Raw genomic sequence first — 20,495 nt, forward strand, 5'->3', positions numbered from 1 at the left:
CTGCTCCTTGTCCATTGGTGGCCTTCAACAAAACATTTTCTTGTCATGTGCCAGATTTTTCTTGTCTTATGCTTCTCTTCAGTAATTTTAGATAGTAAATTCATTTTAGGTGAACCGAACTATGCTCAAGGTATGTTTAGGCATCTTCAGCAGATGTGTCAAATATATAAAAAATAGATGCTATTGTACTAAAATCATGTGGTCTTGCAGTCTATGCAGAGCTTTCTCTGAAGGGATTTCTACATGAATCTCTGGATATCATCAAACTCAATTTATAAGAAAACAGCCAGTGTCTCAGCAGGAATAAATCAGCATCTCCACTAAAGTCCAAAATGGTCTCTTGCAACAAATTTAGGTTGCAAGGTTTTCCCCATTATCTTCTTAACTCAGATACTCACGGACAGCTCCTACCAGACAGAGACCTTCCTCCCACCAGTCTGCTGGAGCTTATCCAGCTGACTACGCCTGTTGTGGAAAGGAACACTCCAGGCTCCGGCTTCAGTAGAGGAGCACCAGCCTCTTCCACCGACTCCGCTGGATCTGGAAAGGGATGTTTCCAAATGCTGTCAGCACCAACCCTTTAACGCTGTTACTTCAGCTGGCCTTCAATGAATGATGGTGAGCCAGAAAGAGAGCAAGCTCCCCGTGAACGCCGAATGTCAGCACCACCCATTCCCAGTGAAAGAATGCCTGATGCACACACAGAGCCAAGGGAAAGCTCTGGGATTCTGCCCCAAGACAGCTGTCTATCATAACAAACACCATCTCCTTCCTTTGCTCTGCTCTTCTTTCCAAATTAAATAGGAAGAGAATTACCTCACCCCACCTCAAAAGAAAAAAAAAAAAAAGGTCTTGGTCTCGTTCAACATGGGTTGCCTGGACTGGTTCCAACACCAAGTCTAATTTAACAGAAGAGAGTTGAAATAAATAGAGGAGAAGTTGCTTATTTTCTAAATAAGTCTAAATTTATTCATTACCCTAGTAAAAAAAAGTTTGGATTACAAGTGTCTGAACAGTATAAAAGTACAAAACAGGTTCCATAGATTTCTAATACATTAATACAAAGTGCATGACTACATACAGTTCATTTTGCATTACTACCAGGAATGGAAGAGGTGGGAGGGAGTAGGGGAAGCAGTTGGTGGTTGAAATCTAGCAATAAATAAATAAATACAGAAGAGATGATTCGTATCAGAGCACATCCTACCACCAATACTGCAGCCTTAGGTGTACAGAATTACTGATGCTGAAAACACAAATTCACATGAAACAAGTGTCTGCAAAAATAGCGAGGACTCTTGCTCAAGCCCTTACTGGACATGACCAACCTAATTATGCCTTTATACAACCAAGTATCCATTATATCTATGGCTGGACTCAATGATCTTAGGTCTTCTCCAACCCAAATGATTCTATTTGGTTGAAGATGAAAGCAAGGTAAGCAGCTTTGTCCTCCCTTCAGAATCTCCAGAGTTTAGGAAGAGCAAAATAAGTCCAATGAAAGCTCTAAGCTGTAAGGCTGTGATAAGTCAAAGCCCTGTTTCCCCTGATTTTCTTTCTCTCCAGAGGTTGGTTTACCCAACAGAAGGAGAGGAAAAAAGAAAGAAAAAAAAAGCTTTGAAGGCAGAGGCTCCTCTTAAAACCTGTGTATCTTTCCCTATCTATATTTTCATTTGCTAAGTATTCCCATTTCAGGAATGGAGATTACATGGAAATCCAGTCCTAAACCCTACCCACCACAGTATTATGCTGATGACTCTCACAAAAAAGAAAGCTTAGAATCATAGAATATGCTCAGTTGGAAGGGACCAACTCAGGATCAGGATCATCAACTCTAACTCCTGGCCCTGTGTAGGACAGCCCCAAGAATCACACCATGTAGCAATCCATTGTAGGATATCCCAAAAGAGTAATGGCAAGAAAAAAATCCCCCCTCCCCCCAAAACCGGAAAAAACAAACAAACAAAAAGCAGAATTCCCAACTCACACAAGTTAAACCTTCATAAAAGGAACATGAAGCAATTGGGAGCTAAAACTGCAGCACGATCTTCCAGGAAGCTGCTTTCACCCCACAGGCAAAGGGGAGTTTGAAGGAGTGTCACAATGATTTGCACATGAGCTTGTCTGGGAATCTATGTAGAAAGTATTATCTTTTGATCGTGAATGCAAGCAGAGCTGCCTTGATTCAGCACAGCACCGTTCTTAGCAGAACTTTTCATATTCAGTATTCACAAAAGCGTTGATCTGGCAGTTGCTTAAACAAACAAACAGAAAAAACAAAACCCAAACACAGAGAAGCACTGCAGGGGAAGGGTTTCAAAACAGCAACTGTGAATCCAGACCCCAGGCTGCAATCAGATTATGTCCCTGGACCAGAGCCTGATTTGCTTAGCAAGGGGGTTTGGTTCTATGTCAGGTCCAAAATCAGCAGGAGTTTTGTTTGTGGTCACAGTGCAGCTGCACTGGGCCAACTGAGAGCAGTTACTCAGTTTTGGCCATCCCTTACACCTAACTTGGGCATCAGGATGTTTCTTGGTCCATCTCTCACCACCAGCTGGTTACTACACCATGCCCAGGGTGTCTGCTGATGGCTTAAAACAAAGTAACCTCCCATTTTGCTATGTTCCTCCTCAGCTAAGGTGGAGAGTTCTCCCACCTCTTCTGAGGAGGACTGTATGTTAGAGGCCTTCTCAGCAAGCTACCACTCATCGTAGAGATGTCTGCAGTTTACCAGTCTGTGTCACAAGGGAGGGATGAAATATTTGTCTTTGTTACGTCAGTAGTACAGGGTGAAATCTCCACACCTTTAAAAATATATATTTATATAACTAGAGAGGTGACTTATAACATTTCTATGTATTAGTTCATCTTATTGACTCATACATGTCTAAGAATGAAATATTTTCTTAGGGATTTAAGGGAGTTTACCAACCAACTTTTAAAGAAAAAAAAAACCTTACAACCACTGCTTCTTTCAATTACAGAAACATGAACTACATATACTTTAATATACAAACCCCCATCCTCATGTTCACTTGTGAAGTGAGTGTGGGGGGAAGATTAGACAACCTTGCAGCAGCATTCAGCTTTGCCAAGTGTTCCATAGCATCTTAAATATTATGTACAGTCTTTCTGAAAGGATACAAACTGGCTTCAGAGTTTGTGGAATTGTAGCAGTAAAACCCAAAACAGTTCTAGGGAATAGTCTTTTGGCAGCATAGCAGGTGTTCAAAGTGAAGAGTCACTTTTCTAGTATTTTTCCGGAGAATAAGAGGATCTGTGTAACCTTCTGCAGCTATCCAAGGAAGTCACCATTCCTCTTGGGTGGAGATTGCTGGAGACTGTGGTCCTTCTTGTTCTGGCTTTTCAGTGGCAGACTTTTTATTGCTACAGCAAGGTTTGAAGAGATGAGTGTCTATGAGGACTTCCCCAAAACGACCTTTGTAAATAATTCCACAGCAGACCTTTTGCCTGGAAGAAATGGCAGGGAGACAGATAGTTTGTGTGTTTAGAATATACAGAATTTACAAACATGCAAAAAATAAGTCTGACCCCAGACACTACTGAGCCTCCAGCTCAGAGGATAGGGGCAAAAAGGCTGCTCATAAAGAGAAAACAAGTCTGTGTCTAAATCCACAACACTGCTTTGGGGAATAAACAAAAATATGGAGAAAAAATCCAAACATATCTCTGCAAAACTAAGTCTCCCACTTTGCTTCCCAGAGAAGTTTCAGATACACAACTATCTGGGCTGAACTAACCTTGGCTACAATGCACTTGCAAACATTATTTGAGAGGAGGCAGCAAAGTCACAACAATTTCAATGGAGCAATTAGCTAAACAAGGGATTACTGTGTCACAACATGCAATAAAAGATAACAAGCTCGTCAGCTCCCAGAAAACCTTGTGGTTTTCCTCCCACTCCAGGATTTATTGTTTTTTTCCAAATGAATACCATCACAGGTCAACCCAATCAAATGCTATGTTTGCTGGCAAGCTGAGAACACTCTTGTATTTGGCAACACATCACATCTACTGGGCATAGTTTTAAGAAAAGATAATGACAGACAGGAATATTATCTGTTGCTCCCCAAACCAGTAAAAATATTTTCCAGCAACTGCATTAGTATTTAAGAAACTGGAAGGAGATAGGGGAAAATGTCTCAAGTATATGGCATTTCTTCCCATAGAAAGACAGTCAGGTATTGTCTAGTGCTCTGTGACTTAAATTATATCCTTAAACCAAAAATAGTTCAGCAGCAACAAACTCCTGAAGAAGCAGAACCAAGCAGTGTGCATGTGACGTTAGTCAGCACCTGCACAGAGTGCACCTTTTTACCTTTTCCAATAAGTGAGATCTAAAAAGGAGAACACTGGTGTTCTGCTGGACCCAGCGCTCATCTCTGTGTCAGAGCCATCGTCGGACTGGTTACTGTAACAGGGCGACTGAGCCGGGGAGGCACTCGAAGTTGTGCTGTGGGCATCAGAATCTGCAGGGGAAAGAATAAATGCCCCAATGAGGACATGCATCCAATGACTTAGCCCCTTCCTGGCTTGTAAAAGGTCATACATGGACTGGGAACAGAGAAACAGAGTTTTTTTAATTAACAAGAAAAACCCAACAATGACAACCCATTTTTTTAACTTGCCCCCACCACCAGGTTTCAATACAGAGACGACCTGTCAGCATTTCCAAAGCAGACCTTGGAACTGGAGGGGGTCCTTGCACGTGAGAGATTGGAAAGAGGTTCAGGATCAGGCTCCAGTTCCTGGCTCTCAAACATAGCCCATGCAGGCCTGCTCTGGAATCACTGAAGATCCCTCAAGACAATGGGATCTGCTCTTCATACCTAGTAACCTTTCTCTCTTACTGTAAATCTTCTTTCTCACCTGTTCAGGTAAAGTCTTGTAAAGCTCTTCTCTCTAGTGCATTATATGTGTGTGTGTTTGTATTTATATATATATATATACATATATATTCTCATCATGCATTAGGTAGTATTGATCTTTTGGTGGATCAAGACTGCAAACTATGGACTCTGTGCAGACACACACCTTAACAGAGTGTCTACTCGCCTACCTTTCAGCTGTCATCTCTAGCAGATACAGTAACACAACTAGATTAACTACAGCACATTGAATGAGGAGATACAAGCTCTTTGGGTCAGGACCTTTACTGATTCTTTGGAGACTTCTCCTTCAAGTCAGGTAAGATAATTGAAAGAGAGAGAAGACCAAGTCAGCAACAGTTAAGAAGTTAGGAGGTTTGCTTTACAAAAAAACCCTAAAGGACCAACATATATTTAGAATATAACTGGCAGATGGCTTTGTTGGAAAGCTATGAATCCAAATCCATTTGAATAGTCCATGTTCTACTGGAAAGAAATCACTGAGACCAGCAGAGGAAGGTATAAGGAAACATGGTAAGAATTGAAATTAGGGGTGGGCGAGGGGAAGTCTAGGCTAAATACAAAGCCTGGGTTGAAAACATATATGCAAAAAAAAGATTGAAATCTTCTTGGGAAAAGAGAGCTGAAAAATGGCCATAGCACATTACTGAGAGCAGGGGGAAGCCTCTTCCAGCTTCAGTTTCAAAGAGGATCTTGCTCAAGACGTTCTTTTTAGAGACATGTCATTTAAGTGTTGGACATAAGCTACAACTGCCCACTCTTTCAAGCCAGGCTCCACACTCCCCCCTTGCCACTTCCCCACCTCTGTCTTGCAGCCCACTCTGCACACACGTTCTTCCTCCTCATTCCACCCCCTCTCCAAGGTCCAAGAGAACAAGAGGTTGTGAAAACAGGCAGCGCCCAAATGTGTGAGCGTACAGTCAAATCTAGATGGTGATTCAACTTGGCCAGCTAACTGTAAGCTATGTGAGGGGAGGCTAAAGTTTATTGCCAAAATCTCTCTGGATCCACTTACTGTGCCGCTTGAATTCCTTTTGCAGTTTGCTGATTTGATTGCTCTTTATTCTGCTTCCAGACAGAGTTTTCATTTTCTTTGGTTTCAATGTTGTTTTAAGACTGGGTCCAGCCCTGGCATCTACCACCTAGAACACAGAAAATGCATGCCTAACACTTTTGCATCATGCCCAGATACTGCCCCAGTCAAGGCACCTGTACTGACTTAGCTGAAGGTGCTCAAAACCAATTTAGTTAATCCAAGGCAGTTCTGTGCAGTGACACTCTTATGTTTTATTTAAATCTGGGTTGTAAGAAGCTGAGCCTGTAGGGAAACGCAAAAACTAGTTTTAAAAGCACATTTAGTTCAACTTTTGCCGACTCACCATTTTTGACAAATTCAGTTTAGCCCATAACAGTTGTTTAAACTAATACAGGTACAGTTAGGAGTGTCTGCCAAGCATTTGCCCTGCACTTTTTGGTTTTTTAATCATAAATTTAACCTCTGAGCAAAGCTAGTTGTAGTGATAGCTATAGTTCTGGCTCCCATTACCATCAAGGCTTCCTGGATAAAGATTATTACATACACAAGGAATCCTGATCATCTTCCCAGCCCTAGGCCCAAATTGAATTAGGTGTATCAAACCAGAATATGAGTGGGAATTGCTGCGAGATATTAGTAATTGTAATTATCTGGTTAAATGACATTGATTTATGTGCTGCTGAAGCAAGTCACTTGCTTGGAAAAAGAAAAAGCAACCCGTTTTGGATAGAGGCCAAATTTGAAATGTTTTGAGTGTCATAAGAGACTTTTGGACAAAGCTATGAGCTTGTGAAAACAAGGAATTACAAGGTAAGTCAGTCTGTGACTCCATCTCGGGCTTGATTAATCACCATTTGCACATAAGCCAAACGAAGGCAGGTAAGAGCCACATAATAGGAAATACTCCAGGAAGGATTTAGAGATGCTGAGAGTGGGAAGAGAGTGGGAAGAGTGGGGAAACAGCAAACCCCAAATCTTTGCCAGCACCTCCCCTCTCTAGAAAGAGTTGGTTTGGGGAATGAAGAGAAATAGATTACTAACGTGATTCCAGTTTTTTTTGGATCCTGCTGGTAATTTTTTCCATCTTTTCACCAAAAGAACACAGGCATTGCAAATATCTCCTGAACGGGCCTCATGGAGCCTGGTAAAAACAAAAGGAAAAATCACTTAACTACAGTTAATAAAAGCATACCCCCACTTGATAACAGCAAGCAGCATAAAAACTGACGAATAAGAGGAGTTCTGAAGCTCTGTTTTTCGGGCATTACAAGTCATCTGGGGTGCTCAAGCAGTGCCATTTAAAGACCAGGTCTCACTTTCAAAAAGCACTATTCCACACAGAAATAAAAGGTGTCATAATCTGCCTCCAGAGGGGCACTGAAAACAGCAGTCCTGTCACCTTCAGGTTCTGGGGTGTTTTCCCCCCAAAACCAGAAAACAACACACAGTTCCAGTGGGCTTGTTAGTTTGATTGGAGAAGGAGGAATAATCATGTTCTTCAAACGTACATTTGGGAACAAACATGAACAGCTTACTCAGGTCTTAACTTTCTCACAGAGCTTCAAGGATGAGTAACAAATACCACCTAACACACTCCCACATAAGCACAGGATAAGGTTTCAGAAACAGCAGTCACTGGAATGACAGCAATACTCGCTCCCTTTAACAAGCTTTCTTCAGGAATCATCTCTACTGCTAATCCATGCTAAAAGAAATATAAAGGGGTAACCTTGTAGAATTTTTCAGCTATTTAAATAGGAAGACTTTGAAGATTTACAGATGAATGGGGCAGGCTTAGGTGTTTGCTCAGTGTTAAGACTGCATTTTTACCTTGGCAAACAGAAAGCATGAGACCAATGGCCCTGGTACACTGCAAGCTGCTTTACTGCAGTTAACAACCAAAAAAAAAAAGCAATGTATCTTCACACAGTCTTTGACTGCCAAGGACAGTAGTCAAGAAATATGATAAGGAAAACTGTCACCACCAGACTGATGTACGAAAATCCCTGGTAAATACAAAGCACTATAAAGTTGTACATGAAAGTAGTGTTTCTAGAAAAAGAGGGGAAGAGGGAAATATTTATACATAATTTCAAAGCTCTTTGAAAGTATTTAAAAAAAATTAAAAGGTCACAGTAATTGGCACAAGAAATCACTCACATTTATAGTTTTATTACCAGTGCTTTCAAGCAACATTACCTAATTTGAAAGCTAATTACTTGACGCTCATTTTTTCCATTAGAAGGGGTTTCCAATGAGAAGTTTTAATTACAGGTTGACATGTCCTATTTGAACAAAGACACCAATATCCATAACAAGTACTTCACATAAACACTGCTGAAACTTCTAAATACTTCTCAAGTTTTATCTAACACTCTTGAATCTTCAGAGCCACAGAGAGCCTCCATGGACCTGTACAGTTCATAATTTTGTGTAGGTATTTACACCTCTGTGGAACAAGTGGAAAATGCACAGTTTGAGAGGGGTTTAAATCCCTGCATGTGCTGTGAGCTGGGTGAGGCATGAGCCCAAAACTTTGCTGTTAGGAATTAACAGCTCTCCATGGGCAGTGACAGCAGACCAAAACTCAAATGGTACTGTACACAGCAGCAGAGGATCCAGCCCCTCCTTGTCTGCTCAGGAAAGCTGTGAGGAAGCCACAGGCAGCCTTTTCCCACCACTCACCTCTGCTAACCTAATCTTTCGGTCTTACAGAGCAAGAAGGACAGCACACCAGGTTGGAGGCCTGGAGATCAATGTCACAACTGACCACGACGTCGACTAAAGAAAGAATCTTACCCAAAACAATTCTGGAAATCCTTTTCATAACGTTTGCTGTCAGTGAAACGGGAACTGGAAGACTTAGCTCTGCAAATACAGCAGCCCTCTATACTGCGATACATCTTCGGTTTGTGAAAGCCAAACATCTTTTCCTCCCAGCAGTGCCCTGTGAAAACAAAGAGAAACTGGTGTTACTTATCACTGTAGATACCGAAAGAAAAACCTGGGCAAAGGTAAACTATAATTCAGATGGGAAACTGCTAGAGTGGGGCACCATTTTTTTTATGCCATGTTGCCTCAGTAGAGCAGAGGCATCTAGAATGCACTTGTTTAAAAAATTATGTAATTAACAGCTGGAATATTAAGCAATACCCAGCAGGACTCGTAACAACCTCATTTACTGCACAAATCTACTCTAAGGGCACATCCAGAACAGCACAACCCAGAGGTGTGAATGCAGCTGACTTGGCTAATGAAAGCTCTATGTATGTGGTAAAACAGGCTGCAGGACAGGCCATGTGAATCTGCCTGAGCCCCTGGATAAGGAGCTGGCAGCTGAACTCCAGGTCACTGGTACTACCCTGTCACCACCACCGGTGTTGGTTGGAAACAGCCCTGCCAAACCTTGCTGAAAGTGAGTAGGAGTCATTTTAAATGAGCTGCAGTCATACCTCGAGGCTGTAGGGCAGACATACCTGAAAAGCCACTCTAAAAACAGCAGGGTGGAGTCCCACCCAGCCCTCAGTGGCCATGTCTGCGCTGCAGGACCAAGGAGAAGTGCTCTGTTCTCAGGCCTGGGTGAGCATCCCAGCCACATCCCAGATCCATGTCAGCACATGCTCCGTTCTCGCCCTCCTGCCTTCCCCACCCTGCTTTCCATGGGAAGCAAACCTAGCTAGAAAAGGGCCAGGGAGCAGGACCCTGGGGCACATCTCAGCATGTGCCTACCAACACATTGCTGCCAATAACACTGGAACTCCAATTACAGGGAATTTTTTCACCACCAGCTCTGCAAACTCAGCACCAACACAGAAGGCCAAAAATGCCATCCTGCTCTCACAGGTCTGCCTATTCTTTTCCTAAGCTAGGATTTGCTATCAGAGCAGGTATTATACAGTGAGGCTGTTTTCCAGGCAGAAACTTTTCAAGTCACTCACAAGTGGATTTACTGCAGTCACCACGACACAGACCCTTTCAACACATGATGTCCCCACCACCAAACAAGTTCTCCCCTGGTGCCAGCTACTCCCCAATGCAGATTCCTGTAAGGCACAGTCTGACAGGGCATGAGAAGCTGTCAGAGCAAACACAGTTCCCACAGCACTTCAAAAAACCAAACCAACAACTGAGCAAAGCTGGTGCTTTTCTGGCACTGGGCCTGGACACACAGCAAGTCCTCACAGGCCACACAGCCTCTGCCTCATAACACAGGCAAGGACTGTTCCAAGAAGTTCTCTTTTGAACAGACCCTGGTGCAAGGTTTGCCTCAACCACCTGCTGCAGGGAGTGAGCAGCCACCCCTGCTGCTTATCACACACTATCTGCTCAGAAGGGGACAGGCCACTGGCTGCAGGAAGCTCCGTGAGAACAGGTTCCCACTGCTGAGGACTTCTGCTTTTAAAAAATTAAAATTGGATGGAGCCCTGCAAATAACACATTTCCCCCTCTTCCCTTAACAAAAGACCAAGTCATTATATATTCGTAGAAACTACCAGAAAACTAACTGGCCTTCCCACAAATGCTACTGAAAGACCCCGTAGCTCAGGCAGGACTTTTGGGAAAGCAGCATCTCCATCACTTGTGGGCTAGTCTAGTGAGAGGGAAGTCCCAGTCACTTCCCAGTCCCAAGGACTGCCAAGTCCCAGCAACCCAACCTGGGTTACTGGTTAATGTATGTGGCATAGTCATCTGTCTCCAAATCTTCCACCTGCAGGAAGGTAAGGAGTGTAATTCTAATATCTTCCAGTGGGACAGAACATTAATCTCAAATCTTCAGTCTACACTGCCAAGACTTGCCACATCATTATGGCAATAAAATAATTTGAAAAGCAGGTTCAGGTGAGGTCAAAAACATGCTTCCACAAAACAACTGTATGTAGCACTGTGCTTACCTTACTGACAGAGAGATTTTGTGCAAGGAAAAGAGATCCTGTGCATTTTTGTGGGACCACAGCAAAAGCTAGCAAACCACCCAGGTCTAGCACAGTCTTTCACACACAGAGGTGAAAATACATCCCCCACACCAACCCCAGAGGGGAAGATCAAGAGCACAGCAGTACTGCAAAATAAACACACAGTTTCCCAAGCTGCTGAGAATAAGAGAAAAGCAAAAACTGTATCCAATATTTTTGGTTAATACTCTTACACAAAATCCATTAAGGAACCCATATCCAGCTGAGGGCATATATGTTTACATTTCGGTATAGCACACACGAGACCACTTGGTGCCCACGGAGGTTGAGTCTCCTTGCAATTACCACTGCAAAAACACTTAGAAAGACATCAGTCAACTCCCCACAAGGCTTGTCTTGACTTTTTGCAAAGCCTGTTAATGGCAAGGGACTAGTGCAAGCTGAATGCCAAGGAGATCCTCCATGCTTAGGAGAGAGATGGAGGGGATAGGTGTCTCCTTCCCCCCATCCCACCTCATGCTGTCTACCACACGTTTGAAGTGCTGTATTCCTTTCTTCACATTTGCACCATGCTCACCTAGGGCTATGTTCTCCCAAAGATGACTTGTGCAAATACCCAGCAAAGTCACCCCAAACTCTGCCAGGCTTTTTAGAAGATACACCACTCCCTGCACTAGCACAGCAGTGGCCTGGAAGCCGTGAGCAGGTACAGTATCCAGTGCGGGTGGCAGCAGGCACGCAGTCCATGACCCGCTGAATGGGCTCACTGAGGGATGGTTACTAACCTCAGGTTCTGCTGGGTGTGTCTTCAGGGACACGTAGCAAACTAAAGCACAACCCAATCAGGTCAGTATCCCTGCCCTGTGAAGGCAAATACACAACAGAGTGTCTAGGCAAACACTCAGAAGTATGTATTTTGTTTCTTAGCATCTGATGTGCTTCTCCAAGAGACACTCTATTATGAACACTTTAACAAGCTTCTGGAGATCCAACAGTATACTCACCTGGGAATTTTGCACTTCCAAACAGCAATTTTAGATATTGTTTGACCACCCCAATGTTAAATCCATGGTCTGATACTTTTATTTAGAAAGTCCAAGACCGATTGCAGACACAAGGTTCATCAATGCTGCAAAACTTATGCAGCAAGTACATCTTGACTGCTGCATGGCAAGCACAGAACTCGTATCAACATCAACAACGAGATTTACTTTCTAACCCAGATTCTTCCAGAAATCCAGACGCTGATAAGATGATCTCTGTCACCAGCTGGTATTTACACCACAGTAGAACAAGATGTATTAATGTTCTGGCAAAGCCTGGCATCAAACACATATTCTGAAAATATTTTGTTTTGCATCATTGCTGCCATTCTCACAGGAGCGGCCTTTCAACACCATCCTTCAATAGAAGGGAAACTAGTGCCATCTGTTTCCCACTTGATGAATGGTCAGCAACAGTATTACCATACATCATGCCTGAATGGGGAAGAGCTAGTAGCAAAACCACAAGTTAAACAGATTTCTCTGACAACTGCGTTGAAGTGCAGTTATAAATGGAAGGCGTCAGTTCAGTCACACATTTAATCCTAAACAGTTGCCATTTGACCATTATACACTAAATATTCTGTCAGCTGGAGAGCTTAATAGCTAATATGCACTTAGAAGTACATATGACTGTGCCCTTTGAAAGGTTTTAACTTGAAAGCTTTGCAATTTAGATCTCAAATTAGAACCAGGGAGTTAGACTGCCAGCTACCCTAACACCTGAATCTTAGCTGTGGTATTTTAACCATGTGAAATCTGGGACAGATAAAAAGATGGCAAGTAGGAAGTAAGTAACTTGCATAGAAATTAGAAAGAATTACACAACATAATTTTGCCAAATCTAAGCACATTATTAATGTTACTTAAGCTTGTTATTATTTGCCAAATTTAAGCATGTTATTAAAATATATATGACATTTTTTAAATGAGCACTTGCGCAGAAGCGAAAGGGACAGCTCACCAGCAATGAATCAGAAATCCCAGTGGAGTGTATCTGTCATTCTACAGAAACGGAGATTTACCTGTATTTTACCTGTAGCAGGGAAGCTGTATTCCCCCAAGTCAGGGGAAAAGTGTTTCTCCTCTTCCTCCTCCCTGGTCTCCCCCTCTGCAGCTTCTCCCTGCAGAAGTTCCTACTCCCTCAAGTTCTGCTTTACACAACTGCTTTAGCAACTTGAATGGATTCAGAAAAGATTCCAGGAAAAACCTCTCTCCATTATTCTACCCTCTCGCTTTTGGAAAAGCAGCATCAAAACCAGAAACTTGTCTTGCAAAAAAATCTGGAGTTAGGAAGAGAACAATAAAGTAAGTGGGAAATAAAAGAATCCCCACACCCTGCTTATTACCTTTGTGAAAGGTTGGTACAAAGCAGCATGCATCACTACATGTGTGAAAATAGTTTCATGCTTTTGTTGCCTGTCAGGACTAGAACTTAGTGCTTAGTTTTCTTTGCAAAATTTAATTTGATGATCTAAATTAGAAGGAGGCATTGCTTTAGATGCTCATTAAGTTTTCAATTTATGGAAGAACTTCTGAACTCTTAGATTTTAAAGTAAGCTGAGCCACTTCCATTTGCTTTTCCAGATTCCTTCTGCATTCTTTCTGATCACCCAAGAAGAATGAAAACCTTTTATAACAGAAAGGATGGAATTCCTAGAAGGCAGGCATGTCTCCCTTTGTAACACAATTATCAGGCCAGTTGGAATGAATGTGCTCACCTGCTTCTTGCAAAGATGAAAGAGAAACATTCCCTGGAGTTATGGGAGAGCAGAGGGATGCCAGTCCAACTACTCAATACCTTCCTCTCTTCCTATTTCTTCATTCTGACCCTGGATCATTCACCCTTTGTACAATCCAAAACTGCCAGTACATTGACAGAGAAGAGGAGAACAATTTGATTTGCCTTTATGTGTACAAAACAGCCTTGGCACAGCCTCCCTCAAGTTGGTCTACAAAAAATATGATCTAGTCTACATATGTTGATGCAGCCGGTTCCTGTCAGTAAAAATCTCACAATTGTTGTCTCTATAGCATTTCATTGGAACTAAGAAACATAGCCAAAATGGTATGATTTTTTTTTTCTTTTAAAGGGAAGGAAACAGATGCCTTAATATAGAAAGAATATACATGCTCTGCCTTTTGCATCTGCAAGTGCATACACCCAGGCACATGCACACACACGAAAAATGCTTCCAGAGCTGTCTAAGGCGCCAGGAGCAGAGTTGTTTCTCGCAATAAATTCTTGGGCCTGTCCCTCTGCTGAAATAAACTGCAATAGCTCTACTGAAAATCAACTGTAGGACAGAAAACTGTACATCAACAGAGGAGCTGATCTATATCAGAGACTCAACGTAAACATACCTCCACCATGAGTTTACACGCTGCAAAAAAACCCCTTGGAACAGAAGTTAAAATGGGACCCCCCAAAAACCACTTTAACGTGCACAAAGCCGGAATGCTCCAAGGACATAAGAGACCAATCTAATTGGGGTCATCTGAAAATGCAATTTCATTATCTGCAGCAACATTTCTTTTACTCAGTCATCTGTCCTTATAGCTCAAAACAGAATGACTAGTTTCCAACACCCATAACCTAGAATTGTGCATACTGTACACTCTTCTGGCCTCCTATATCCTCAGATTTTCCCTCCACTTTCCTTCCTCTCTCCGCCCAAAACAACTTTACTTGGAGGAAAGCTGTATTTGGCCATTACAGCCTAGGACACATCTGAATATAACAGCATACTGTGGAGTTGTCACTTGATGTACTGAGCAAAACCAGCAAAACTCAAAAGTACATTTCAGGAATCTTTTCTCTGCCAAAATAAGTAACTCACTCTTTTGCTGGTAGTTGTCCACAGCTACTGTCGTGTGCTCAGAGCTGCAGTAAAATCTTAGCACACCAGATGCAACTGGCAGCAAATACTAACCACGTACCAAAAATCAAATTGGACATTTCTTTCCCGTGTTTGAGCATTCACAGCATCCTGGCTGGGTCACAAGCTGTTCTGAGTTAAGTTTTCAGAAGCAATTAAGTCACAAAGGAGCCTAGTTACCTGTTGATCTTCACTGGGAAGTAAATTCCTAGCCCACTTAAACTACAAAATTGAAGGGCTAAGTCACTTGGGTGTTCCTCTAAACTGTCATGTGGTTAGTCCTGCAGAAGAGATAGGCCAAAGCATGAAAACAGTAATCAGTAAGATTTGCATAGGGGTTAAAAAGAAAAAAAAAACCCCTAACCTGCCCCACCTGCAGACATTCCATCTTGAAAGATGACTCCCCCTGCTCCCTGTTGCATAACTAACATCATGCTCAGTCTGAGCACGAGCCCAACAAGGAGAACCTGGGATGTTCTCAAACAAGCGCTGGAGTTCAGTCTGCGATGCTTATCTGAAAGCAGTCACCACAGCTGTTATGATGCTGTTTGCGATCACCTGCTACTGAAAAAGCATCACAGACACTTGTGATCATGAGACACTGAACAGTTTTGGTTTGTGTTTTTTGGCTGGGGTTTTTTGTTTGTTTGTTTGTTTTTAAAGAGGGTAACATACCTAGATGGGGATTTGAACAGAAGGTGTAGTAATTATTTGGCAGAACAGCTGAAGTGACTTCATTAAAAAGGATACATTTTCATTTCGTTAAGTAATATTACTGATAATTCCACTTGGACTTTGGACTGAGCACATTCTAAAATGGCAAAGGCTTAAGTTGTGAAATGGAGTCCTGCTCATGCATTCTGCATAACCACTCAATTTTCAAGCCCCAGTTCCCTGGCTTCTTTTTTGTGTTAAAATGTAAGTGCTACAAGGGGTGCAAGTGTGAAGCTGATTGTCAAGTAGAAACATGTGTCTGTTGTTCATCTAGTTAAGGAAGAGGTACAAAGCATCAGGTGTTAAGAATCAATGCAAAACAGAGTTTGGTAACAGAGAAAGAGCTGTTCAGCACGAGTAAGACAACAAACCATTACAGTTTTAACTTTATTTTTAACATCTGTGAATTTATCATCTCTTTTAACTACTAAGAAGTCAGTGATATTTTCTTCTTAAAGGAAGACTAATCACAAAGGCAATTAGCTTCTTTTAGAGAATGAAGTGAGGAGGAATTTTTCCCAGAGGCACTGGCACTCAATCCCACCTACTTTCAGTGGGAGCTGGATGCTGCATGCCTGTGGGTGTGTTTGAAAATTCCGACTTGCTACTTGCTGATTCTTTACCACATACCACAGATCCCAAGAAACCTAGAATTTACCTGCGTGCCAAAGGAGGTCAGTGTCCACTGGTGTCAGCAGAAAGGTTTCCAGTTCACTGTCTGTCCCTATGGTGCAGAGTTCGTGCGATCTTGTTGTCTTTATTTAAAAAAAGCTGTAAACTACACTGTGAAACTGTCTGTGTCCAGACTGGAAAGAGGTGCACACACCCAGCAGGTGGCTGACAGAAACTGTCTCACCTCTGTAAGTACACACACAGTAGTGAAGGAGTTTGCTGAGGAAGCACTGCTCTCCTGGCATGCCTTATCAATGAGTTAAAGAGTTGTCTCCATGGCCATCAAACTGCCACCTTCCTAAGCGCCGAATTAAAACTCAAAATGAAAAAGAGCATCACTGGTCACGCTCAAGCACGTTACTCGGTCTCCACCCCAAGTGCAATGCTATTGCAGTTCTGGGCTCAATTCAGGACGCTGGGCCTTCTCCTCCCCACTCCCCAGCCACGAGGGGATGGTGGCAGGGCCCGGCCTTGAGCCCAGAGAGACACGTGTTCCAGGCGCACAGCGCCAGGTTGGGGGACAGCATCCTGCGCCAGCTGCCTGCACAGCCACAGCGCAGCTCCAAACTTTTTTGCAATTGTAATGATTATTAAATAACTTGGGTCGGAAGGACAGGCCGTCAGCAGACAAGGCTCTTTATAGTACGAACCGGGGCCGTTCCCGCCAGGAAAGAGCCACTGGGGGAGCCCCGGGGCAGGCGGGATTCAGCCCAGGTCGCTGCGTTAAGGGACGGCCCGAGTAAACAACAGGTTTGGCAGGTCCCTTTAAATCCCCTTCACGATATGGATGTACGAGACGAGTCGGCAACTTTTACCTCACGAAAGGGAGAGCGCGACTGGGAGAACTTCCCCGGCGCAAAACACCGCAAGTTTGAAACAAAAACAAAACAATAGCGAGTAAGAGATGCCCGAAAAGGCAGAGCCCGGTCGCGCCGCTCCCGCCGCTTTCCGCCGGGCACCGCGTGGCGCGGGGAAAGCGCCGGCCCCGGGCACGGCCCCGCTCCCCCACGTTATCGCCGGCGGGGCTGGGGCCGGGGCCGGAGCGGGAACAAAGACCCCCCCGGGGCGAACGACCTACTTTCGCGGGCGGCCCCGCCGGTCAGGTGGAGCCGGGGGAGCGCACACGGGGGTGGCCGCGCCTCCCCTCCCTCCCTCCCTCCTCGGGGCTGCCAAGCGTTCAACTCGCCGAAAGACGAATAAAAATTAAAAATAAACGAGAAGAGCGCAGGAAGGGGAAGGCGGCGCGCCGGGGAGGAAAGCCCCGAGCGCGAAGGTGGGCGCTCCGAGGCGGCCCCCGCGCTGCAAACGCCGCCCCACCACGCGGTCTCGGTGCAGGCGCCCCATCCGGCACCGGGAGGAGCGGCGGGAAGCGCGGATCCAGCCGCACCGCCGAGCAACGGGACCCCCGTCCCGGCGAGGTGACGGCCACCGCCCCCCTCCCCGGTCCCGTCCGCCCCCCCCCGTCCTCCGCCCCGCGCCGGTTCCTCATGGCTCGGCCCTGACGTAATTCAAACATGGCAACAGTTTCACTTCAAAGGGCCGTCGCAGACCTCCCAGCAACGCGGTCACGCCGCGGCGGGGGCCGCACGGACCCTCCCCCGGACCCCCGACCCCGCGGCAGCCCCGGGGCGGCCGGCGGGGCTCCCCCGCCCGCCCCGGCGCCGTGCGCGCGGCGCGGCGGTGACACGGGGAGCGCGGGCGCATCCAAAGTTTCACCGCCCTTCCAAACTCCTCCAAAAACGGCAGCCAGCCCCCTAAAAAACACTATCCCGCGCGGAACAAGTGTCACCCCAACCGACGCCCCCCACACGCCAGGGCCGAGCCCCCACTCCCCCCCGCCCCGGCCGAGCGCTGTCCCCCGGCGCGCCGGGAGCCGCGCCGCCCGCAGCACATGCGAGCCCTTTGTTTTCCCTGCAGCCGGGCGCTGCCTACGTGCCGCGCCGGGGGCACGCCGCCCGCCCCGCTCCCGCTCCGCACAAACGCCTCCCGGAGCCGGGAGTTAAAACTTGTTGGCGCCGGGCACAAGCACACGCCGGCGGGGACCGGAGCGACTTGCAGCGGCGCTGGGCTGCGGGAACGGCAGGACGCCATCGCCGCCCGCCACACCGTCCTCCCCATGCCGGCAACGCCGCGCACCGGGCCGGGGGCAGGAGGGGGAGAGGCCCCACGCCGCGACCTGTGCGACCGACAGCACGTGTCGCACACCAGCCCACGGACACGCGTTTTGCCCCGTCTCGGGGCGTGCACACACTCCGACCCCTCCGCGAGTAGTAGCGATAACAGAAAAGCAGCTGCCGCCTCTCCCCGCCGTGAAACACGCTGAGGGAGAGAGGGAGGGATGGCGGGCACCCCCTCCCCTCCAGCGCGCCGCTGGCACCAAGTTGTGCTCGCCGGCGCTACAGGTGTGCGCTGCGGGGCGCACCCGGGGCCGCACCTGCGGCACCCGCTCCGCACCGGGCAGGCACGGCCGGCGGGGACACGCCGTCCGCGTGGCGAGGATGGGCAGCCGCGGCCCGGGAAAGGCGCCGTGCAACCCGTCATCGCCAGGCAGCCCAGTTTTCCCCACCCGCTCCGCATCTTGGGACCGCTTTCGAAGTTAAATCGCAGGAAACCGGCTACTCGTTCCCCCTAAAGGCTTTAACTGTACTTTGGGGTGGGGAGGACAAGTCAAGAGTTATCGGGATGGGTCTGCAACAATGCGGGGGGCGTTTCTACCCGCCCGCACCTCATTTAAAACTCCACTAATAGATGAAAAAGAAAGGGGAGAAACGCCGCGCGCAGAAGCCACGCGTGTCAAACAGTTTCAAGGCGGCAAAGTCTTTTTGCCGCTGCAGAAACTGCAGACACGCTCCGAGACAGTAAAACTTGTGTGGAACAGAAACCACCGGCTGTTGGATTTAAAAAAAAAAAAAAGAAAAAAAGAAGAAAAAAAAAAAGAAATCCCAACAACAACAACGAAAAATAATAAACCCCCCAAAACCCCAAAAGCTGAAAGTTTAAACCCGCCGTCCTCTCTCGCCTGTACTTTTCCTCCCTCCCTCCCCACCAAGGAGCCAAGGGAAAGCAGTCACTCACCGCCGCGCTGCGCCCACCAACACACACCCGTGCGGTGCGCGGCGCTCCCGCCGCTGCGCGCGCTCCCGGCTCCCCGCGCTCTGCCGCCGGGCGCGGGCGGGCGCGCGCGCGCGAGCCCCCCCCACCCCTCCCGCCCACTCTCCCCTGGCCGCCCCGCCCCCTCGCCGCTCTGCGCAGGCGCCGTTCCCACGGCCCCATTGTGCTCAATCGAGCCCCCTCCGGCTGCGCGCGCCCCGTTGTCCTTTTAAGGGAGAAAGGGCCGCGCGGGAAGCGCGGGAGGGGGCGGGGCCCGCGGGGACGGGCGGAGGTGACTTCACGCCCCCCCCCTCCCCCCCCCCCCCGCACCTGCCTCCCGCCCCTCCCGCGGCCCCGGAGCGCTGCATCCCGCGAAACAGCGCGGTACAACACAACACCAACACAACACGGCACCGCAGCCACCGCCGCCGTGACACGCCGCTCCCCCGAGCGCGGTGCGCCCCGTCCCCGCAGCATGGAGCGGCCGTCGGCGCCTCTCCGCAGAGGGGGGACACCGGCCCTGAACCCCTCGGGCGGAGCGTCACGGCCCCCGGGAGAAAGAAGCAAAGCTGTGTTTTGTTGTTTTTTTTGGTTTTATTTTTTGTTGTTGTTGTTTGATTGTTTTTTGTTTTTTTTTTTTTTTTTTTTTAATTTTTGTTTTGTTTCGGGTTTTTTTATTGTTGGGGTTTTTTTTTTCTGATCTTGAGAGGTTTGGGGTTTTTTTTAATTTTTTTTTTATTTTTTTTTTCGCCGCGATGGGTTCATTTTTTTTAAAGCGCTTTAAAAGTCGTCATCGGCGCCTTATGTAATTTTTTCCCGCGGCGTCAGAATGAGCGAATTAGAAAAAAAAAAAAAAAAAAATCGGTTCACGCTCTTTTGTGCGGTTTTGGAAGAGCTGCTTCACGAGGCGGCGGGCGGGCTGTGTTGAAATAGGTTTCCTTTAAAAACTGTGTCAGACGGATTAGCATGTGATATACAGGGTAACACCTAAGGAGTTATGACTTAGCACCATTACAGCCGATAACTGCAATAAAGTTGCAAGCTACTCCCTCCCGGGCTGACACTCAAATCAAGCCCGAAGATGGAATGCCTTCTTTCAAAGTGTTTAAAACTTTCCTACTGAATGAACAGCAGCTCAGGCACAGTGTGCAGTTGTTGCTGAATATTCTAAAATACTAAAATAATGCCATTTCTATATTTCTATAACAATTTCTTTTATCCTGCGAGTGACCTTTTCA

General features: G+C 46.3%; 1 protein-coding gene across 1 annotated transcript; it reads right to left on the reverse strand.

Annotated features, from left to right (window-relative positions):
* Window positions 1-2,681: 2,681 nt before the first annotated feature.
* Window positions 2,682-19,343, reverse strand: SINHCAF (SIN3-HDAC complex associated factor). The gene is made up of 6 exons (XM_064654644.1): window positions 19,243-19,343; window positions 8,746-8,893; window positions 6,988-7,087; window positions 5,926-6,052; window positions 4,340-4,490; window positions 2,682-3,471 (listed from the first exon to the last, which is right to left on the reverse strand). Exons 2-6 carry the CDS (start codon window positions 8,871-8,873, stop codon window positions 3,309-3,311), a joined length of 669 nt encoding a protein of 222 aa, XP_064510714.1. The 5' UTR covers window positions 8,874-8,893; window positions 19,243-19,343; the 3' UTR covers window positions 2,682-3,308.
* Window positions 19,344-20,495: the final 1,152 nt, after the last annotated feature.

The sequence above is a fragment of the Pseudopipra pipra genome, chromosome 5 (assembly GCF_036250125.1).
Source record: "Pseudopipra pipra isolate bDixPip1 chromosome 5, bDixPip1.hap1, whole genome shotgun sequence".
In the NCBI taxonomy this organism is placed as follows: domain Eukaryota; kingdom Metazoa; phylum Chordata; class Aves; order Passeriformes; family Pipridae; genus Pseudopipra; species Pseudopipra pipra.